Here is an 18,874-nt window from a genome sequence, read left to right on the forward strand (position 1 = left end):
CCAGAACGCAGAGAAGGGGATGGGCCTTGGCCGGACTACTCTGTAATAAGAGGAGGCTGAATCAAGGATGCAGAAAACCAAGCACTGTTCTTATACTTAAAAGACAGGCCCGGGGCGACAATACCTGCTTTTAAAGGAAACGCCCCCCATCCTTAGCAAAGCCTAGGCCAAGTGGTTCGGTGCCAAACCTGTACTAGATCTACCCAGGGCTCGGGAAAGAAATATTATCACCCCTCACATAAAACAACGGGGCCCCGAAACCCATCTCAAAGCCCAACAGGGCTGGGCACAGATCTCACTACAGCTCACGCATTAGTGCTTAACCCGGTCGTAATGCTACTTTATACTTAAAGTTAGGAAAACAAACAACTCGCCCCCGCACGCCACAAGCCCGCGAGCAAGAGTGGCAAATACAAACACTCACATAAGTGAGAGAGATAACACGGAGAGGCAGTAGATCTCTACTAGCTAAAGTATAGTATTATGCACAAACATATACTGTTGCAAAGAAGATCGTTCTTAGCTTACTCACAGGGAGCTGCAGGCCCTGCGATGTCCAGCGATGTTCCATAATCCCCCAAACCCTCTTAGGAGAGCGAAAGAGGGTCCTGAAAAACATAGTAAGAAATGTTTCATCCTTCTCGAGGGGGACTCTCCACTCGCTCCTCGGGCGCTTCAAACCTTGAAGAACCAGCCATCAAGCTAGTATACGACCACCATCTTGAGGGGGCGCTCTCACAGACCAGCCTGGCGGGCCTAGAATATAATCATCACGGGCCCACCCCAGGCCGGATGTAAGAAGCGCCTGGGGAGGAGATGAAGTAGAGGAGTGAGGGTCAATGCAATTCTTACTTCGATAAGGAGACCCATCATCAACGCCTTTTTTTTTTTCTTTTTTTTTTTACTGCGATTGTGATATAGAATTCCTACTTCCCCCGGGAGTCCGCCTCTGTGCGCCCCACCCTCGACTGAGGGGGTGCCAGAGAGGCGATGCTGGCCCTTGGGCCCCGTCTTCGGTCCTTGGACCGTGACGCCTCCCGCCTGCCAGGGACCTGGATCTCAATGGTATGCAGGTCCTCAGACGCTGCCGAATGCACTTCAGCGATGCTAGTCCTCAGACCCAGTCTCCGGCTGGTGCACCACCACCACATCCGAAAACAACCCCTGATTGAGATCCTCAGCAGATCTGCCTGGTGCGCATCTTTGCAACACCGCCATGGTGAGAGAAGTAGCACTGGGCTGACCTGCTGCTGTGTATGCCCTGCCAATAGATTTGCAAAACATCATTTTGAAGACTTAAATGGCAGGGTTGGAGCTCTCAGTGTCCTCGTCCACCGATGACACATACCCATATTCTCTTACCCTCCATCGATGTCAGTGAACAAGCTGAACATGGGTTATTTCACCTCTACGCACCAACATGGCAGCCGCAGCCCGCCTGCAGCGTTGTTTTATATTCATTCAAAGGCTCAGCATACACAGTCGGGATGGCCGAAAAGATTAATCTCCCTTCCGCCATCCCTAGAGCACTTGCAAATAAGTCTCATCAGCCGCCTCAGCGAGCTCTATCCATGAAACCCGTGACACGCGTCCGCGCTCAGCCTCGGCATGAGCGGGACCGCATCATCAGTCTCGGATGCCAAACCCTCTTCCCTCAGGAAGAAAATCAGACGAGAACGGAGCGATCTCGGATTGACAAACGCTCACATACACAAACAAACAGCTCCATAAGAGCTGAATGAGCATGCTCTTGATCCCCGGCAAAAATACACGAATTTGGATTTACCTTAACTCGAAGCATTCAGACAAAACAGTCCCTGAAGACAAAGAAGCAGTGTCATGTTGGCAAGGTGCCCTTATATACTTCCTAGTCGCACCTTGATGACATCATAGGCTGTCGCCGGTCAATAGGATTGCCGTGATTCGATAGTAGTTCAGACACCTGTCACGCTGGAGGCGTTCCCCGTAGCGTCAGCTGACGCAGCGCGAGTTGCCTTTCGAAAGGGAACTTACAGGACAGTGTCAAAACCTGACCAGGCCTTAAGACCATAGAATCAGTCTGGGTCAGTTCAACACACTGGACACCTGGGGAAATAAATATGGCCTGACATGTTAAGAAACATGGAAACATTTTGTGTAACCACAAGTCATTTTTTTTCTAAGGATTATAGAAACTATGAAGACTTACGAGAGACAGCTGCTAGCAGCAGAAACAACCAGAGAGACGAGGAGACCATGGTTTGAGAAGTGAGAGAGCAAGCTGCTTCTTTTCATCTTAACACTCAAATAAATATGAGAAAGAGGAAAATTTGCATACAGTTCTGCATACGCAACCCACAAAATTAGTATCTACATATTTTTTATATATGATTTTGCATTATGGGCTTCTTTTCTCTTTTATTTACATTTCTTTCACAATGTTGGCAGTAATGATGTGCGTACTGTGGTATTAGGAAATTATATTTTAATATTGTCTGTGATATGAACAGTATAGAACACACATTTAATGTATAATAAATTAATTATTGTTAAAATCTGTTGTTATATTCAGTCAAGATTATTCAGGGCATACAGTTCAACAATAATTTAAATAGTTTATATTATTATAAAGCTCATATAGCTTATGTATTTCCCCCCTCTCTCTCCATTTTTCTCCCTGACATGTTTGTACAGCCACTTGTCCACATGTGATCTGTCCACAGTATCATACACAGTACACCCATTAATAAATTCTGGAGGCAGAATTCATTAGTAATATAACAAGAAATAGAGATACATAGTAAAGCACAACAGGAGAAAAAATAAGAATGGAATTTCTGCCATTTCAAATTATGCAGGAAGACCAACTGCTACAATGTGACTGAATACTGCTGGTAGAAATACTGTACATTATGTAATTTACATTTGGGTGGAGCTTTAAAATATGACGCTATATTAAGATCTATGTGTCTATTCTGTTTCGTTTTGTTCATGGACTTTCAGTTTGTTTTCATATCACATGTTTCTTTGTTCAGTTTCCTGTCTGTCTCCCTGGTACAGTCATTATGAGTTCATTTAGTTCTGCTGTGTCTGTTTAATCATTTCTCATTTGTGTTCACCATTGAAGTTGTTCCTTCTCCTACACTCCTTGGCTGCGTCCGAAAACCGAGGCAGCTGACTCGTTGCCTCGCTGCCTTATCAAGGCAAGGCAAGGCAAGGCAAGTTTACTTGTATAGTTATAGTTATATATAGTTGTATTGTTAATCCATCCTTCGGATGAGACGTTAAACCGAGGTCCTGACTCTCTGTGGTCATTAAAAATGACAGGATGTCCTTCGATAAAGAGTAGGGGTGTAATCCCGGCATCCTGGCCAAATTTGCCCTTTGGCATCTGTCCATCATGGCCTCCTAATCATCCCAATATATATATATATATATATATATATATATATATATATATATATATATATATATATATATATATATATATATATATATATATATGATTGGCTTCTTCACTCTGTCTCCTCTCCACCATAAGCTGGTGTGTGGTGAGCGTTCTGGCGCAATATGGCTGCCGTCGCATCATCCAGGTGGATTCTGCACATTGGTGGTGGTTGAGGAGATTCCTCCCTTCCATGTAAAGCGCTTTGAGTGCCTAGAAAAGCGCTATATAAATATAACAAATTATTATTATTATTATTATTATTATTAATTATAGCATATTTCATACACAATGCACATAAGAAATAAGATTACCATGTGTAAGAATTAAAAATAAAAACAAGGATAACAGTTGTAAAGAGAATTTAAAAGATACAAATAAAATGGTGACAGATGCATAAGAAATAGAAATATACAGTTGTAAAGAGATCTAAAAAGAATAAAATGATGATATATAGATAAAACAACAATGAACAAAGGAAACTAAAACAGTTAATAAAATAATTAAAAGATGATAAGAAGGCAGACATGGGCTTGAAAGGCAGCGTTTGTGCATGAAGGCACCACACAAAACTAATTTTGGACAGACAAGGCAGTGTAACCGTTCAATGATCTACAGCAAAATAGAGAGAGCTTTGGTGAGAACTAAACACATATTTAATTACTATTAATTTCTCACTAGAAATTACATCAGAAGTGGAAAATGTTGGTAAAAAAACATACATTTACACACAAACTGACCAGCAAATGCAACTTTCGGACGCCATCTTTTTTCCCAGCTCAACTGTCACAGAATGGAACGCACAGGATTGTGGGATATCAAAGGCAGCGAAGGATACAAATATGCTGCCTTCAAAAATCGATCAGATGAAGGTATCTCAGGAGACAGGAAGTGAAGCTAACATTAGATTCGGACGTGACTTGATGCCTTCCTGTCTTGAAATGTGTCCTCTGAAGGCAGCATTTTCCAGGTTTCGGACGCAGCTTGTCCCGTCACCATTATGCTAAGTTGTGTTATTGCCTGTCTTTGGAGTATTTATAATTAAACTATGTTTGGGAAATAACCTGTCTTCCTGCCTGCACACACCTGTGATACTATGGCACTGTTGAGTCACTATACAAAATCCCTTCTACATTTGTGGGATATTTAAAAGAACGCTGCAATTTAAATGGACAAACCTGAATGAGTGTTCAAAAGTTCAGAATATTTTTTTTTTTAAATGTTCACTAGTTTTGCAAATGACTTTGACATTTTCAATAAGTGTAATATGCAAACCAATCTGCATACATTCATACCAGTTGTCCTCATGACACTTTCTTTTTTCTTTTTTTTTTTGCTACTGCCTTAAATCAAAGGTTATTTGCCACTTCATATCTAACATGTAATCGTAAAGAACTTGAAGCAAATATCAGATTTAAGTGCTGCAAAAGCACAATTTCTTTGGAGCAAATATTTGCTGATAATGCATTTACTCAAATGTATCATTAGGCTTGTATTTTAATAGGATTTTTGCTAAATTAATGTATATAATGTCATTATGACTTTGAAAACCTTATGTGTTCCTGAGAAAATCTGTTGCGGAAAACCATCAGAAACACTCTTAATTTGTAAGATGTTGTTTTTGTACAGGGAGGCTGTTGGCGTCTGTCACTGTGATTCTCTGGCACAATAATACACAGCTGTGTCTTGAGCTTGCATATTCTTTCCTTGCAGTGTTATTGTGTTACTGGACGTGTCTCTGGTGATGCTGAACTTGCTTTTCAGTGAATCCTTATAGGCTAAGCTCCCATCATACCAGATCACTCCAATCCATTCCAGAGCTTTTCCTTCAGGCTGACGAATCCAGGCTGTATGATAGCTAGTAACTGAATAAGAGACTTTACAGTCGATAGTTAGAGTGGCATCAGGACGGACAGTCAGAGACGCAGGCTGAGTGAGCTCATATGAATGAACACCTGTATCAAATGAAATAACACCAGTTAGTAAAATAGCCTGAAGTTTAAAGACAGTTCAAATTATTTTAGCAACAAAATGATGTATCACACACAAAAGTAGACTAAACTTACAGGATATTACTGCCAGAAGCAGCACTAAAGATGAAGAGATCATGGTGAGTTTGAATGATATGAAGCGATTCTTTCCTCCCTCTAGTGATCAGAGGAATGTATAAACTGACTCATGCCTGCTGTTTAAATATGCAACTGATGATTTACATACAGAAAAACTTACCAACCTCACAAGCTCAAACAACAAGAATATATTGGGATTACATGAAGAGGCATCACATTGTCCTGAACTTTTGAACAAGCCTTTTAGTTTTTAATTTGATCATGTCTGTCATTATTTATGGTTGAAGTCCATTAGCAGAAAATGTAAACAGTTTATTGTGACTGTAAGTGATTCAAACTATCAAAATGTAAAATATAGGAAGTATTATTGACTGAATAATTCCAGTATCACACCGAATCATGCAATACTTCAATTTAAAGAGGACTTTTTAAGTTTTAAAGAATCTGATTTGAAAGAGTGGAGCTCTGGATATTATTTTGTATATATTATGCATTTTAAACATTACCAACATTGAGTGACAAAAAATAATTTGATTTATATATATATATATATATATATATATATATATATATATATATATATATATATATATATATATATATATATATATATATATATATATATATATATATATATATATATATATATATATATATATATATATATATATATATAACATGTATTGCCCTGATTAGCCTTTATGCCATCAAATTTTATACATTAAAGTTTGTCTTGTTCTTTTTTTTTTCTTTAGAGATTTTATCATTTATGGCACACATTATTTAGATTTATATTATTACACTTGCTTTTCTCCCCTGTTCAAATATATTTTAAGTTTTAAAACATAAAACATTTCTTCTAGGAGTTCTAGTCTGGGGGATAAGCTTGTTCATGCAGACACTCATGTCTCTTCTCCGACCACTAGTTGATGCTCATGGTAATTTTCCATGCTACAGGTGTACTTCTTGCACTAAATATGTCAAATGTCAATCACTTGTACATCCTTGTACACAAAAAATATATAAGATCAAACAATTGATAACTTGCAAGAGTACATATGTGATTTACAATATCATTTGTTCTCTGTTATATGTTGGTAAAACCACACATGCTTTACGCACTAGAATGATTGAACATACAAGTGCAATTCGTAGACGGGATGATACATCTCCCATCTATCGTCACTTCAATCTTGCTAAACATTCTTTGTCTGACATGAAGTTCCTGGGCATTGAGAGGATTTTACCTCATAGAAGAGGCGGAGATAGAGACAAGAAATTGTTGCAAAGGGAAGCATTTTGGATTTTTGAACTTAAATCTTTATTTCCTGATGGCATGAATGAAGAACTTGAACTCTCTTGTTTTTTGTAATTTTCTGCAACATTTACTGTTGCTTTGCTTTGAATGTATATTTCATATAGTTTGTGTTATGTTCATTACTTTTCAGACTCTCTTGCTGTGACACTTGTGATAATTGATTATTATTGGTGTTAATTGATAATTGTGATAATTGGATTAAGCTGATAGCTTTGAATTGCTTGTCTATCTAGAAAGAGGGTGATTGTTTGTTGCATTTTGATCACTGAGGATAGCAATCTGCTGAAACCTTTGCTCATGCTCCTCTGTTTTTAACCCACCTGCACTTTGCACTTTATTGCACCATGCAATTGATAAAATAAATTTAGTATTTTCCCAGACTTCAGTCTTTTTTGGATTCAGTGTGCGGTCAACCATTTTTTCTGTTTTGCTCAAGTTTATCCTTTTTGGATCTACGCACCTGAAAGAAAAGATAATCTTTCCGATTGAAGAGCGCAACAACTTTTTGTAATTGCAGTAATTGCTCTGTGTCACAGTGACTCTCTGGCGCAGTAATACACAGCTGTGTCCTCAGTCTGCATATTCTGTCCTTGTAGAGTCACTGTGCTGCTGGAAGAGTCTCTGGTAACTTGGAATCTACTTTTCAGTTTATCACTGTAATATGTGTTACCATCACCACATATCACTCCAGCCCATTCCAGAGCTTTTCCTGCAGCCTGTTGTATCCAATGAGTGCAGTAGCTGCTGTCAGTCACTGAATATCCAGAGACCTTACAGGACAGTGTCAAAACCTGACCAGGCCTTAAGGCCATAGAATCAGTCTGGGTCAGTTCAACACACTGGACACCTGGGGAAATAAATATGGCCTGACATGTCAGAGAGATGGAAACATTTTGTATAACCATATATAAGGGATTTTTATTATGAATTATTTCTATGAAAAGTAGGAAGACTTACGAGAGACAGCTGCTAGCAGCAGACACAACCAGAGAGATGAGGAGACCATGGTTTGAGAAGTGTGAGAGCAAGCTGCTTTTTTTCCCTTTAGTACTCAAACAAAGAGGAGGAGAGAATATTTGCATACAGTTCTCTCATTATGTTCAAATGTTCTAGATTTTATTCATTTAAAAAGTTACAGTGAACATAGATCCAACTGTTATCAGAGCTAATGACCTCTGTATACGTTAAAAGCAGTTTATTTATTGGAAGAGAAATAAAGACAATAATGAACTATATGTTGATTCAAATTATATGGAAATGTGGTGTTCTTCGAATTTGATAAAATTTTTGTCATGTATTTCCTCGAACCAGACGGACTAGTGTGCATTAGTGGTGGGGGAGAGCAGTGACTCTTTCTGCAGAGTAAATAGTTTACTCTGCAACAAGTGACTGTGTTTATGAGTAAATCATTAAAGGGTTAGTTCACCCAAAAAAATGAAAATTAGCCCATGATTTACTCACCCTCAAGTCATCCTAGGTGTATATGACATTCTTCTGTCAGACGAATAAAATCGGAGTCATATTAAAAAAGTCCTGCATGGCTAATCCAAGCTTTATAATGGCAGTGATTGTTGCTCTGTTTTTGAAGCCATAAAAGTGCATCTGTTCGTCATATAACTGCTCCACATGGCTCTGGGGGGTTAATAAAGGCCTTCTGAAGCAAATCAATGTGTTAATGTAAGAAAATACATCCATATTTAAAACTTTATAAAGTAAATTATCTAGATTCCGGCCGATCGCCTTCCATATTCTTACGGAAAAAGTGTTGTCCTCTAGCAGTTCAAAATGCTTACGCTACGTCTGACGAGTGTAACTGGTGACAATGTCATCAGACGTAGCGTTAGCATTTTGAACTGCGAGACGCACAACACTTTTTCATTTTCTTACACAAACCCATCGATTCGCTTCAGAAGGCCTTTATTAACCTCCCGGAGCCGTGTGGAGCAGTTCAACACAATCACATGAGAATGCGTATCAATAGTACGAGTGTGCAATGTCATGGAATGTATACGCCGAAATTAGTTTTGCCGTGCATATGGTACGCTGTTTTTCGTGTGCATGATACGCACTTTATGGCGTGATACGCACTTTATAACTCATTTTGGCGTACACATTCCACGACATTGCATACTCATATTATTTATACGCATTTTCGTGTGATCGGGCTCAGCAGTTATAGGACGGACATATGCACTTTTATGGACTTCAAAAACAGAGCAACAATCACTGCCATTATAAAGCTTGGATTAGCCAGGACTTTTTTTTAAATATAACTCTGATGTTATTCGTCTGAAAGAAGAATGTCATATACATATAGGATAACTTGAGGGTGAGTAAATCATGGGCTAATTTAAATTTTTGGGTGAACTAACCCTTTAAGTCATTCATTCAACCTATTCATTCAAAAACACAGATTCATTCAGGAAGTAAACCGCATTGTGTGTTTAAAAGTGCTCAGAGACACGATGGATATGCCATTGTTTGGAAATATCTTCATTGATGGAGTAAAAATAGGCAAAGTAAATGGCAATACTGTGTCTAAAATGTAAGTTACTCAATATTAACTTAATGTTTATAAAAAGCAATATCACAATCGTGCCTTTATTTTCAATAGGCCAACTGTGCTAAACAGCCCTCTTGCTTGTGTAGCCTAATATTGTTTCATGAACATGTTTGTTTCTGATGACCGAGGGAAGCTTACAATAGTGTCCCTGTGATTCTGATTCAGTAAAATGCAGTCATGAGCCTCTGCAGTTGAAAAAATGGCCTAGACCAGAACATATGTATCAGAGCATAAGCATAATTTAAACACAAAATAGGAGCAGGACTGTATTGGAAACCAGTGACATTGCCCACTAATTTCTACTTAGAATGAGCTTTTATAATTGAATATTTCTATGTGATGCAATGCAGCTGATAAGTCAATATTCATCATCTGTATGTGAATGAGGAAGTGGTTTTTGTATTGCTTTGACCCTGAACTCATTCACAGTGACTCTCTCGCACAGTAATACACAGCAGTGTCTTCAGTCTTGAGGCTGTTCATCTGTAGGTACAGTTGATTGCTGGAGTCACTTCTTGACACAGTGAACCTTCCCTGGACTGACTGGGAATAGGAGATAGGAGAACTGGATGTGCTGATGTACGCAATCCACTCAAGACCTTTTCCAGGGCTCTGTCTGATCCAGCCTAGATAGAGACTGCTGAATGTAAATCCAGTTCCAGTACATGTAAGTTTATGAGACTCTCCCGGTTTTTTAACCACTGTGTCCGACTGAGTGAATGTCTGACATTCAATACCTGTGGAAAAGGAAACAATATTAGGCTACATTTCATTGAGATGTTATAATGTCACATTGTTGCAGTCTTAATGATTATCCTTCAGTGACTTACATGGTAAAACTCCCAGTATTACATATACAAGAAACGTTTTAAACATGGTGTATGTTAAGTTTAAACCAGAAAGACAGACTTTGTTCCTAGAGTTTAGATGTCTGTAGATCACAAAGATGCACTCACACATTTAAAGTGGGAAGGTCATTTGCATATATTAAAATCAGAGAACGGATGGTATGAAAGACTGACGTATGTTTGGTCCAGATTTAGATTTGGATAGTTAATGTTTGAGATCTGTATAAACAGTCTATTCATTTTTCTATTATTGGAGATAAAAGTAATTTTTGTTTATTATTTTTATAAATAACACTACACTGAAAGTTTAAAACCACTAAAAAACAATGTTAAAAAATAAAATATGAGATAAGATCAATTCAAGTAATTCATTTCTGCCATCTATTGGTGTTTGGCCAATACTGCGACTCGCACAGAAAGATAAAGTGCTTCAGTTCATTGACTGACACAGATATGTGCTGTTGAAACAGTGACACCGGTGAAAACAAGCTATCAATACAGAACTTTATTGAGAAACATACAAATCTTTGAAACTTTTATTTGAGTCTGTCTTATTGGCAATCTTAAAGAAAGCAAAGCCAATATGACAGATGAGATTATTGATTGTATTGTATTGACCTATTGAAATACTTAATCTGTAAATCTGTTGTTCTGTAAATCTGGTGTTATAAAACTTTTGAAGGAAAAAATGATGCATACGCTAATGTGAATATGATGATGTTTTTGTACAGGGAGGCTGTTGGCGTCTGTCACTGTGTATATTTGGCACAATAATACACAGCTGTGTCTTGAGCTTGCATATTCTTTCCTTGCAGTGTTATTGTGTTACTGGACGTGTCTCTGGTGATGCTGAACTTGCTTTTCAGTGAATCCTTATAGGCTAAGCCTCCACTATTCCAGATCACTCCAATCCATTCCAGAGCTTTTCCTTCAGGCTGACGAATCCAGGCTGTATGTTCGCTAGTAACTGAATAAGAGACTTTACAGTCGATAGTTAGAGTGGCATCAGGACGGACAGTCAGAGACGCAGGTTGAGTGAGCTCATATGAATGAACACCTGTATCAAATGAAATAACACCAGTTAGTAAAATAGCCTGAAGTTTAAAGACAGTTAACCAGATTTTTAGCAACAAAATGATGTATCACACACAAAAGTAGACTAAACTTACAGGATATTACTGCCAGAAGCAACACTAAAGATGAAGAGATCATGGTGTGTTTGAATGATCTGAAGCGATTCTTTCCTCCCTCTAGTGATCAGAGGAATGTATAAACTGACTCATGCCTGCTGTTTAAATATGCAACTGATGATTTACATAAACATACAGAGTTACTGACCAACTCTACATGCGAAAAATATTTGTTACGGTTCATTTATTGCTTTCATTAGAGAAATTTATGACATCGAGCTTTGTCAAGATGTTTTCTCTACTAGACATTTTATATAATTTTCGTCTCCATCTACTTTAATTATTTTTCAGGCATTGATATAACTAACATTGTAATATTGGAAAGCAACAATAGCAGTAGGTCAGTAAAGAGGACAGCGGGGCACAACCTAATACTTTTTGACTTTCTCAGTTTGTGTAAATCCACCTGGGGTTTGTAACGTAGTTTGTAAAGTATTTTGAACCCAAGTGCAGTTTATTCATCCAACATAAAGCTTAACATAAATCAAAACCATAAAACAAAGACTTGAACAGAAACAAAGACTTGGCAAACCCGGGACATAAACAGACTTGCCTTACAACGGGTTACAACGTCAATAACAGACAAGGACACACGGCAAACATGAGGGCTTAAATACACAGACTAATGACAAGACAAGTGACACCTGTGAACAGGGATGAGACAATTAGCCAATGACATGACACAACACATGAGGGCATGGGAATCACATGACAATGAAACACATGACAAAACCAGGAAGCAAGGTAATGGGAAAACAAACGTGAAAACATGAACCAACACCAAAACACCCTGTGACAGGGTTCAAAGTATTTATTTTTTTTCCACAATAATTTCACAGGTCTATATAATTATGTGGTCTTGTTTCATTAATACAGTGTATACTTTTTTCTTGATTTGCCCCAAAAGAATGGAAGTGAAATGTGACAACATATGTGGGGTAATTGTCACATGTGAATGAGCATATGACAGCTTAAAATGTTATCTGATATAATCCAAACAAATATACAAGACAAACTAAAATATTTTGCCAATAAAATACAATTATTAACCTTTTCATATAAAATAATGGAATTTTTTAAATAATTAATAAAAACTAATTTTTGAGTTTTACAGCAAACCCACCGCAAAACACAGCTATACAGCATAGTTCAAAACATAATAATAATTTCTGAACATTGACTCTCAGTCATTATTCACCTTTTTCTCATAGTTTATTAATAGAATTCATAAAAGTATAGAATATAATATCATATTTATAATAGGGGCTCATTGTAACGCAGTGTGACAACATGACCCTCCTGCGCAACTGGGATTTAAACCCGGCTCATGTATTCTGCTGGTTAGATCAGCATTAAAGAATGATCTCAACTGTTAAATGACAGATTTAAGATTAAAATAATATCAGATTTGTCTAATTTTATGTAAACAAAAAAAAAACAGAGACGAAAATTTGCCACGTTATTTTCTCTATAGTGTTGATATGGCAACTAGTAAACACACTAAGTTTCGTCACCCTGGCATGTGTGGAAAGTTTTAACCAACGTTAACCCCGTTAGGTTTTGCCCCGCTCTCCCCTACGATTCTGTTCCCGCATCAGAGAGTCTAAAGGCCTCACTTTTGCCTGTAATAATGAAGCAGACTTGTGAACTCAGAAAATGTTACTCAGGAAAAAAAAGTTGAGTTGGGATACGATTCATATGCATTTTTATATTCTTATGTTAGAGGATTTTTTTTTTTTTTACTTTTCATTCAAGATGTTTTAGAACAGAACTGTGTAGATCTGAAAATTCAGCTTTTTTCCCCGTCATGATTGAATCACAGGACCGGAATACCAGTTGCCTTGTCAAAAAACTCTTTATTGTCATATGTCTCGAGACACAGGAGAGAAACGTGTTGTTATCGTGCCAGCTGTATGTTTCTCTGAGGTTGTACATTAACAGTGAGCATTATATACCACTGACTACAGGATTTGCAATTCCTTACAAGGTAAAGAAACATGTTGGTCTGTTTAAAATAGAATGTATACTTCATGCTTACATCAGTTGATAATATAAGCTACTGTTACATCATCGGAAACAGGTGCTACATATACAGTAAGGTCCTTCATACAGTCCATGACAGAACATGTACACACATTCTTGTATGACCAAAATTATCTCCCTGTCCTTCTCCCTCCATATGACAGTAATATGTCATGCAAACTTCAGCTCATGCAGTATATATAACTTTCTCATGCACTTAAACTTCACAAATACATTATAGATTTAATTATACATATAAATAATATTAAAATAACAAATTTCTGATCTACAAACTGCTTGTAGTTTTAACTGTATTCATTCTCATGCACAAGATGCTGATATTCATTACTTTTTATCTGCCCTTGTAGAGTCACTTTCACTGTCTCTGGTTACCTCAAACTTACTTTTTAGTATGTCACTGTAAAATGTGTAGCCACTACCACAAATCTGTATGTATCAAAAAATATGTGCTGTGGTAAAAGAGTCTGATATGCCTGTGTAATTTTAGAGCATAGTGTACTTCACTGTAAAACCGTAATATAATAGACTATATTTGTTACACTCTGTTCAGTTCGTTTCCATTTTCATGGACTTTCAGTTTGTTTTCATTCATCACATGTGTTCCTTTGTTTGATTTTCCCGCCACTCATCAGTAACCATGGACATTCATTCATCAAAGCTGTTTGTCATTTAGTTCCTCATCGCCATGTATTTAGTTCCTTTCTGTTCACTCTGTTACGCCTGTCTACCTTTTTGTTTTAATAAACCACGTTTGTATTTGTATCCAGTCTTCAGTCAATCTTCTTCTTCTTGTGACAATATTAATGCATGTGACCGTGTCAGTGATGATGGTATATCTGCTCTTTGGGCTGTATTTTGTGGATTTTGTATTCTCTGCTGCCACCTGTTGAACTCTAGTGATGAAACGCTCAATAGTGCTTTTTGTTCAGCCAAGAACTTTGTGTCACTGTGTTTGTTTTGCACAGTAATATGTGGCTGAGTCTTCTGCTGTCAGGCCCGACAGTTTCAGATAAACCATATTCTTTGAATTATCTCTAGTGATTTCAGTTCGTCTATTGAAGGATTCTGCGTAGTCATTGCCGCTGCCGCCACTATAAACACGTCCAATCCAAGCAAGTGGTTTTCCAGCTTGTTGTCTGATCCAGTGCATGCTACAGCAGTCAAAGCTGAACCCAGATCCTCTACAGGACAGAGTCAGAGTTTCTCCAGGCTTTTTCTGAACTGTGCTTTCAATGGACTCCATATTTTGACATTTTATTCCTAAAAGAAAGATTGAAAAGACTGATTTCATTTGAAATATGTATTAGAGCTGATAATAGAAATGTGTCTCATGAAAACTCACGGTATACGCTGAATGAGAGCAGCAGCAAGCAGAGTACATTCTTCATCTTGAAAGTGGTGATGTAACGCTCCAGATCCAATCAGAAGCACATAAATACTAAGCAAACATACAGGATTGTTTTCATTTGCATTGGGAGGGTCACAAGATACAATCATGACTGAAGGGCCAAACCTTTAAGAACAGGACGTGAGTGTGAATATGCATCTTTCCTTGCACTGGTATATTGCCACCTTTAAACCTTTTGCATTCCATATAGTAAAAATGATATGGAGAACAAATCTCTTTCACACATGAAAATGACAGAGACCCTAAATGTATTCTAAATGTACAATATCAGAATCCTCTCAAATTTGTAAATGAAGATTTTTGGAACAGGTCAAACTGCAGAACCTTCTAATTCTAAAGAAATCACTTTCTGCTTGGAATTATGAGGTTCTATCTCGCAATACATTAATTGAAGCAATAATTTTCAAGAAACAGTTTACTATTTGTTTTAAAACATAAAATTGTTGTAAAAAGTGTTGGAACAATGCGTCAACATGTAGAAAGTTCAATTCAATGCTTTCTTGACATTTATTTAATATTTTAGGACAAATAATTATTTTCTTGTTCAAGTTAAGCATAAAAGGCAGTTCGTAATATTTTGTCCAGATGTTAATTTAGGAAAATTTGCAGGAACCATTAGTTTAAGTTTCTTTTGGTTTTAGGCAGAAATCAGCTACTGTAATACATCTGACCAGAACTTTATTCCACAGAAAGTGGGACACGTAAAAAAACTTAAATATAACCAAATCTTAAACAAAATTAACCGTTGGATTTTTAGTCAATTATTTTCGTATGTTCAACTCAAACAATCAAGTAAATGATAGTCAGAGATTTTATGAAGTTAATTAAGTTAATTATTACTGTGATATTTACTAAGCCACTTAATTATTTTTATATACATAAAAAGAAAGCAAAGAAAACAAAAGTTTAGTGAGTGTTGCTCAAAACAGTCAAATAAGACTGCGTGACAAGAGCGCCACCACTTGGAAATACAACAGTATTTTGATCATAAGTGAAGTCAACAGGAAAGGAAGTGGTTTTTGTATTGCTTTGACCCTGAACTCATTCACAGTGACGCTCTAGCACAGTAATACACAGCAGTGTCTTCAGTCTTGAGGCTGTTCATCTGTAGGTACAGTTGACTGCTGGAGTCACTTCTGGACACTGTGAACCTTCCCTTGACTGACTGGGAATAGTAGATAGGAGAACTGGATGTGCCTATAGTTGCAATCCATTCCAGTCCTTTACCGTGACCCTGTCTCACCACAGCAACATAGTAGCTGCTGAATGCATATCCAGAAGCGGTACAGACCAGCCGAAAAGATTCACCTGGCCTTTTTATCTCAGCCTGAGACTGAGTGAAGGTCTGACAATGAATATCTGTGGAAGAGAGAGAGAAAATGCAATATGTAAAGCTTGCTAAAACTAAGCATTCATAAATGATTATTTAGCAATGAGTTACAGACCATGTAAAAATAGGAATAACAGGAGTGAACTGATTATTGTTGTCATTGCTGATTGATTCCTCTCTACAGTCTGTGAACACACACACTCCAACAGTACAACTTATGGGAAATATGCATCACAGTTTTGCATGAACTCCTCCTTCAGTCTGCCATTGCTTATTTTATTTGTACCTATGTGTATGAAACACCGAAATTTGTAATTATATATTGTATATTTGTTGTGATGAAAAGTAAAATGGGTCTGTAAAAAGTATTTGTATTTATGAAATGGATGGATGAATGGATGATAGTATGTATATCTGATAAATGTGTTCAGGTTTTTGTACAGAGCTGTGTTTTGTTCAGTCAGTGTGTCTCTTGCACAGTAATACACAGCTGTGTCTTCAGTCTGAAAATTCTTTCCTTGTAGAAACGCTGTGTTTTTGGACGTGTGAAACTTATCTTGTTTTTTATGGAGTCTTTAATATTATTTCTACCACCACTGCAACGATATCCCAACCATTCCAGTGCTTTTCCGGTGGTTTGACATATCCAGTGAATACAATAGCTTGATTCTGAAATCCTGCAGGAGATGGAAAAGGATTTTTGAGGTTTCACAAACAAAGATGGAGGTTGAGTGAGCTCAACATTGTAAACACCACCTGAAAACAACAATGGAAGAATGTATTTTTATTAATTACCCCGCTAGAAATTTTTCAGTCCCAGAACGTTTTCAGAACATCCCTGCTGTCAATGACGTCACCTGTAACGTTCCCAGAACGTTCCGAGATGGTCACGATGTGGAGTTCTTTAAAGGGTTGGGGGGAGGTTATTTGGCGGACCTTCAGGGAACATTCAGGACATTCTGGGAATGTTTAGGGGACCATTACTATAGGACGTTCCCTCTACACTACATTCCCGTAACATTTGCAGGACCTTTAGGGGACCAACCTAGAATGTTATTTTTATTTAGGGTCTTCCATCAGGTTTACTGAATGTTTTCAGAATATGTTTGTGTGAATCTATGTACACTGGGCTGCTTTGCAAATGAGGGACAGTAAAACACAGGATTTGCACAAAAGTTGCTTCTCAAAGATGGATCAATACCAACTCTTCCTGATCCAACTTCTCCAGAACACATAAATACCGCACTTTATAATGTGTTTGTTTGCAAATCACCTTTCTGAATAAATTATCTGCATTGATTACCAAACATGTAACATGTAGTTAAGACATTGGCTGCGTCCAAAACCTGGAAAATGCTGCCTTCTGAGGACACATTTCAAGACAGGAAGGCACCAAGGCACGTCTAAATCTAATGTTAGCTTCACTTCCTGTCTCCTCGATTTTTGAAGGCAGCATATTTGTATCCTTCGCTGCCTTTGATATCCCACAATCCTGTGCGTTCCATTCTGTGACAGTTGAGCTGGGAAAAAAAGATGGTGTCTGAAAGTTGCGTTTGCTGATCAGTTTGTGTGTAAATGTACGGTTTTTACCAACATTTTCTACTTCTAATGTCATTTCTAGCGAGAAATTACTAATGTATTCAATATTAATTCAATATATTCAATAGTAATTCAATTTTTGTTTAGTTCTCACCAAAGCTCTCTCTATTTTGCTGTAGATCATTAAACTGTTACACTGCCTAAGAAGTTTGTCCAAAATCAGTTTTGTGAGGTGCCTTCCTGCACAAACACTGCCACAAGCCATTGTCTGATAAGGCAGCGAGGCAACGAGTCAGCTGCCTAGGTTTTCGGACGCAGCCCTTGTTTCATGCATGAATCCTCATGACACCTGTCGTAGTTAGGATATCTCTTCATTGGTTCATATATTAATTCATATCTTCATTAATCATGAGTTCATGTTGAAGTAACTATTAATTAATGCCCTGTTATTGAAAGTGTTACCAAGAACTGTATGCAATAGAAGAGAACACATGCATACACACAACAGAAGGACGCAGCTGTTTCGTTTTTGTGAACAGAATGGAGAATCAAAACATAAATGAGATCACCTTACATGATTCTGCCAGAGAAACTGTGGCAGTTGAAATGAATAACCTCTCAGAGTCAGATAATGGGGGGTTTCACCTAAAGTCATATGTGAGGGAAAAACCACATGTGTTTGACCATCACGTTTTTGCAACTCCAACATCTTAGTCTGTACTATACTCTATTTTTTTAAGGCAAGAAGCTAGATGAATGAGGGAGACTGCATGGAAGCTCAGAAGTACAGCGGACATGTAGGAACAACACAGCGGCCGTGATTGTGCGAGTCGTTGCTCTAACCATGTTCTTAGTCTTCATGGGTGTTGGAAACTTCCATCATTTTTCTGGGCTTCCCTCAGCAGTCTCTCATAATCTTGCCACTTCTTTTGCCTCTGAACTATCTTTTGACAAAATTGAATGGCAAAAATCAAAACCCCGAAATTCTTATGATCGTAGGTTAGGAAGCAGTGGAACAAGTCAAAGTGGATACAGCTCTTATCAACCTAAAGGCAACATAAGAACCCCTCAGAGAACCTCATAGTGGAGGGAGATTGAGAGGCTGAAGGTAGAAATACAAGTGAGGTGCAATTAATCATCTC

General features: G+C 37.6%; 1 protein-coding gene across 13 annotated transcripts in view; it reads right to left on the bottom strand.

Annotated features, from left to right (window-relative positions):
• ighd (immunoglobulin heavy constant delta) overlaps positions 1–18,874 on the bottom strand; it is a 784,237-nt gene that overhangs the window by 736,259 nt on the left and 29,104 nt on the right. Inside the window, exons 1-2 of one of the 13 annotated variants that reach the window (XM_079830391.1) lie at positions 16,309–16,382; positions 15,913–16,222 (exon numbers count right to left, since the gene is read on the bottom strand). The exons of 10 other annotated variants lie outside the window; for them this stretch is intronic. Coding sequence is in view for 1 of the 3 variants with exons in the window: in XM_079830415.1 (XP_079686541.1) it covers positions 9,802–10,111; positions 10,205–10,250 (356 nt within the window). In the remaining 2 variants the exon portion in view is untranslated. Of the gene's footprint in view, positions 1–9,801; positions 10,112–10,204; positions 10,304–10,975; positions 11,280–11,391; positions 11,492–15,912; positions 16,223–16,308; positions 16,383–18,874 lie in introns of those variants that run through there. 2 more of the 13 variants (XM_079830403.1, XM_079830415.1) reach the window with 2 other exon arrangements.

The sequence above is a fragment of the Gobio gobio genome (genome assembly GCF_949357685.1).
Source record: "Gobio gobio genome assembly, chromosome: 1".
In the NCBI taxonomy this organism is placed as follows: domain Eukaryota; kingdom Metazoa; phylum Chordata; class Actinopteri; order Cypriniformes; family Gobionidae; genus Gobio; species Gobio gobio.